This window comes from Cyphomyrmex costatus, unplaced genomic scaffold (assembly GCF_001594065.2).
Source record: "Cyphomyrmex costatus isolate MS0001 unplaced genomic scaffold, Ccosl1.0 scaffold453, whole genome shotgun sequence".
Lineage (NCBI taxonomy): Eukaryota > Metazoa > Arthropoda > Insecta > Hymenoptera > Formicidae > Cyphomyrmex > Cyphomyrmex costatus.
This window is the reverse complement of record NW_017278779.1, coordinates 248,554-253,893: the sequence shown is the minus strand read 5'-3', so window position 1 is coordinate 253,893 and position 5,340 is coordinate 248,554. Positions and strand designations below refer to the sequence as shown.

General features: G+C 32.2%; 1 protein-coding gene across 1 annotated transcript in view; it reads left to right on the top strand.

Moving 5' to 3' along the window:
* The first annotated feature begins 258 nt into the window (after positions 1–258).
* Tsf1 (transferrin 1) overlaps positions 259–5,340 on the top strand; it is a 6,638-nt gene continuing 1,556 nt past the window's right edge. Inside the window, exons 1-7 of the mRNA XM_018544594.1 lie at positions 259–480; positions 1,098–1,401; positions 2,083–2,426; positions 3,316–3,566; positions 3,881–4,116; positions 4,395–4,671; positions 4,889–4,950. Coding sequence (XP_018400096.1) covers positions 259–480; positions 1,098–1,401; positions 2,083–2,426; positions 3,316–3,566; positions 3,881–4,116; positions 4,395–4,671; positions 4,889–4,950 — 1,696 coding nt within the window. The remainder of the gene's footprint in view (positions 481–1,097; positions 1,402–2,082; positions 2,427–3,315; positions 3,567–3,880; positions 4,117–4,394; positions 4,672–4,888; positions 4,951–5,340) is intronic.

Sequence of the window (5,340 nt, the reverse complement as noted above, 5' to 3'; positions counted from 1 at the left end):
TCTCTCTCTCTCTCTCTCTCTCTCTCTCTCTCTCTCTCTCTCTCTCTCTCTCTCTCTCTATCGTGTATTTTTTAACTCCCATAAGAATAATCATAAAATTGAAATATTTGAGTTCAATTTTTAAATTTTTAGCATATAAGGATATTTTAAACTACCATTAATAAAATATAAAATGACCTGTCATATTTATTTTAATTTATTCATAAAATGATATATTACATGATGTGCAATAGATTATTGATGTTTTATTTAGTTACAATGTGCATTCCGGAGAAATATTCAAAGGAATGCGTGAAAATGATGGAAGAGTCGGCAAGCAAAGGTTTTCCAATATCATGCATTGCCGGACGTGATCGATATGATTGTATCGAGAGAGTTGGTAGGAAGGAAGCAGATATTGTCGCTGTAGATCCAGAGGACATGTATCTCGCAGCGAAAAATAAATTAGCTGAAAAGGCTGGATACAATATCATCGAACAGGTGATATATTCAACACAAAAAATACTCCGAAATTTAAATTAAAAAATAATCATTAAAAAATTTTTAATCATAAATCTGACTTAGAAAAAGCAAACTTAAAATAAACTAGAAAAATAAAAAAAATGTGACAGAATTTGAATGTAAAAAATTCAAAGAACACGATTTTTTTTCATAAACATTATTTCTCTAAAATAAAAAGAAATTGTAATAAAAAATTAGAAATAAAAAATTATCATGTAAATGTATAATTCACATTGTATGTTTTCATATGTATGTTTTCAATATATAATTTACATTGTATGTTTTCACAAATTATTTTTTTTAATTTATTTGATTATCTAATGAAACAAGAATTCTTTCTAAAAAATATTATTTGTTGATTTAAAACTTTTTGCAGGTATTTTATGATCTCTTGAGAATAAAATATTTAATGAATTATAACTAGAAATTAGACTGTGTGATAAGAACAAATTAAAATAGATTTTTTTGATATTTAATAATATGCAAAATTTTGGCAAATACATTTTATGTTCTAAACAGCAAGTCGATCGATTGTCCGGCAGAATATTTAGTTAAGAATATAAATTGTTGGAAAAAAAAGATTTTTTTTCTGTTAGGTGAGAACGAAGGAAGAACCCGATGCGATATATCGTTACGAGGCGGTAGCCGTGATACACAAGGACCTGGACATTAACAACGTTCAGGGCTTGAAAGGTCTTAAGTCCTGCCACACTGGTGTGGGCCGTAATGTCGGTTACAAAATTCCCATCACGAAGCTCACCGCGATGGGCGTGTTGACTGACATCAACAACCCGGAATATTCCGCTCGCGAGAATGAACTTCGCGCTCTAAGCACACTCTTCGACAAAGGTTGCTTGGTGGGCACATGGTCACCCGATCCTGCCATCAATCAGAGACTCAGTAAGTGGCGGTAATCTTCGAAATTTGCGGCGATTGTGTCATATATAGGTGAACTAGCAAACAATATCATCAGCTGAAATAACGCGTACTTAAAGCGACTCGCTTCTTTCGAGATACTAATTTTCTTGTGTTTATATGAAGTCAATTTGCAATCGTGCGAGTTAAGGTGACCGTGGCTCAACAAACTGCGATGCGAGTGGAGGAGTTACGTTAGGTAGAAAGTAAAATTACGTTACGCAACTATTTCTTCTGATTGCAGTTAACTTATTTTCTTTTCCACATATGATGAAATAATAAAATAAGTATACATGCGTTTTGATAGATGCATCGTAAAATGCACTCTGAGTTTTATCCGATATTTATTTTTATTATGTTTATAAAATTTGATGTATATTTAGAATTTATCCATGTGGAATTGTATTATAAATAAATATTCTATTTAAAGAGAATTATTTAAACGATAATTGAAAAGTTAGCTGTTAATTTTTTAATTAGATATTGTATGAATATTTCACTATTACATTAATATTGAAGAGGACCTAGTTAGGTTGAAACGTCCTGCACATTAAATTTATATTTGAAATACCTATATTCTATGAATTAAAGAAACATTTTTTTATTTGTTCACGTTGATCGAATTATTCTATCTGTGTTATTTTACTATTACTTTCGATCTTTTAGAGGAGACGTACAACAATATGTGTGCTCTATGCGAGAAACCAAACGTGTGCGATTACCCGGATATATACTCCGGATACGAAGGAGCTCTACGTTGTCTGGCTCATAACGGCGGCGACGTTGCCTGGACGAAAGTCATCTATGTGAAGCGTTTCTTCGGTCTCCCCGTCGGAGTTACTCCGGCAGTGCCGACATCCGAAAATCCGGCTGATTTCCGGTACTTCTGCCCAGACGGCAGCAAAGTACCTATCGACACAGATACGAAACCATGCACGTGGGCTGCTCGACCGTGGCAAGGATACATGACCAATGGTGCTGATGCCAACAACGCGGAAGCAATTCAAAGAGTACGTGATCTGTTTCCTAAGAATCTATTTTACATGTTTTTAATGACTAATTGAATGTTACATGAAATAAGAACGAAATTGTCCGAAGCATAATTCCTATATTACGTAACGTAGTAACAGGTATTTTAAAAGATACATTATAACTTACGCGATAAAAGTATTATTGTTAATTTTAACTTCTAGAATTAGTTTTTTCAGATATTAACAAAAATTAACATTATTAAATAGTTAATTATCACTATTAATTAAATATTACCATAATAAAAATAACAAATGAATCTTTCAAGAATTCTAAAGAAAGATTTAATTAAGAATTAAAAAATGAGATAATCGAAAGGCTCAGTTGAATAAATCAAAAGAAACAAACAAAATATCAATATGAGCCAACACAAGTTATCAGTGTATACTTTTTATACAATTTCTTCGAAATGAATAATAAAACGTTTCGACCTACGGCTAAGGTCCTCATCTTCGATACAAAGTAATTCTTAGATCAATCATCATATGGTCTTTGTTTAATTTTGTCCATAATTTTAATACGTTAACTAAATATAAGCCAAACGTAAACTTGATTGGTATATTGGAAAAACGATCTGTGTCTAATAAAACGCATATTTCAGGCAGCGCAGATTTAAAAAGTAAGATAATCAAAAGGCTCAGTTGAATAAATCAAAAGAAACAAATGCCAATACGAGTTAAACCTCAACCGTAGATCGAGAAATGTACGTTTTATTATTCATTTCGAATAAATTGTATAAAGAGTACTGATAACTTGTGTTGGCTCATATTGGCATTTTGTTTGTTTCTTTTAATTAAGAAATTATATTTTTCAAATAACATATTACACTGCATTAAATAGATTGCGATTTAATTTTGAAACATTTTTCAGGAATTGACACAGCTAGGTCAACTTGGCGAAAATGAGAAGGCAAATTGGTGGGAGGATCTCCTGCTTCTCAACGAAAAAACTCTAGCTGTCGCCGCTCCGCCAGTATCACCGGAAGAGCATTTGCAAAGCGCAAAATACATGGACGTGATCGAAAGAAATTCCGGAGCACCGGAGAGGGACGCTCGCTGGTGTGTTTGGGACAAAAATGCGCTGAACAAATGTCGCAGCCTCGCTAGAGCCGCTTTCTCCAGGTATAGTCACGAAATACGCGTAAATGTCAATTCTCGATCAATTTAATTGATCTTGTGTTGTTTTGAAACAAATTTAATTTCTTTATTGTCTTATCATCTAAATCTAATTAAAATCCAAATTTGTGTCAGGTATAATTGTTTATTATCTAAAATCAAACAAATTTGGTTAATTAAAAGTCGAGAACATAAATACGAGTAAATGTGAGACCGATTTTATGCCTTGATAAAAATTACATTGTTTAGATTATGAAAATGCAAGTACTTATTGTACCTTGACATATATTACATATATTGTAATCATGTAATCTATATAGAGACGCCAGACCCAGATTTGATTGCATACTAGAAAAAGACGAGACTGCTTGCTTGAAAGCTGTTAGAGATAATGGAGCGGATATCACAGTAATCGACGGCGGATCAGTAAAACGCGCAATTAATGAATACAACGCGAAACCAATCGTTGCTGAGACATATGGTCAGGGATCTACGAAATTCAGCGAACGACCAGCACTTGCTGTTATCAAGAGCGGCTCCTCCATAAATGGATTGGGTATGATAAAAAAATGAATAAAAGATCTGCAATTTATAAACTCCTGTGTAAAATTATATGATAAAATATATAAGAGCAACTAAAAATTGGAACTAATTTTACATTAATAAAAATATTAATTTAACAAAAATATTGATATTGAGGCAAAAATTTTTTTAATGTATTATTTAAATCAATGATTAAAAATGTTTGCAGAAAATTAGCTGTATATAAATTTGAAAAAAGCTATACAAATTTATTTTATACATAACTGTCAACGTTCTCGTTCTCTCTCACAGGCGATTTTAAAAACAAGCTATCTTGTCACAGCGGTTACGTGGGTGATTTTGCTGGTTACTACGCACCAGCTTTTACACTCAAACTTAACAGCCTTATTAAAGAACCTAGCGAAATTGATACCTTCTTCTCTAAATCCTGTGCACCTGGTGCACCTCTCGATTCAAAATCCTGTCAACTGTGTGTTGGTATCAATACTGGTGACGATCAAACGAAGGAAGCAACGAAATGCAAACCTACAAATGCTGAATATTATAACGGCGGGAAAGGAGCACTCAGGTAATATCATCCCTTTATTACTTTTTATGCACGCATCTTTGGCTAATTTATATATAAATAAAGTAGGAACTATTCGATTTTACTTTTTCATTTAAAAAAAAATAAAATAAATTGTGTAAAAAGTGTTCTCAATTTGATAATACAAATAATAATGTATTTACAGAATTTAATTTTTCCTGTAGAGATAATACATTTAAAAAAATTTAATTTCTTTCAGATGTTTGAAGGATGGCAAGGGTGACGTTGCGTTTCTACCTTTAACGGCTTTGCAGCAACTCGGTAAACACAACTGTGTGAAATAAATTACATATACATGGAGGGGCATTTAAAACAGGTTACCTGAATAACTCGCTTGTTTTTGACAATAGAAGAAAAAGTGTCAAACAAAAGTTGCTTGGTTTCGAGGGGCACATAATGTGATGTCAATAATTGTTTTTTTGGTGGAGGCGCTAAAAAGATATGAAAGTCACCTCCACTTTTTTAAATGGAATTATGTAATTTTTTTTAGATAACGTGATTCCTCTAATTATTTTGCATATAAAAGTATTAAGGTAGAGATACCAAAAAACCAATAGTTTTCGAGATATTTTACACTTTATTTTGATACATATTGACACAAAATGTTAAATAACTCGTAAACTGTTGACTTTTTGATTATCGTACCTTAAT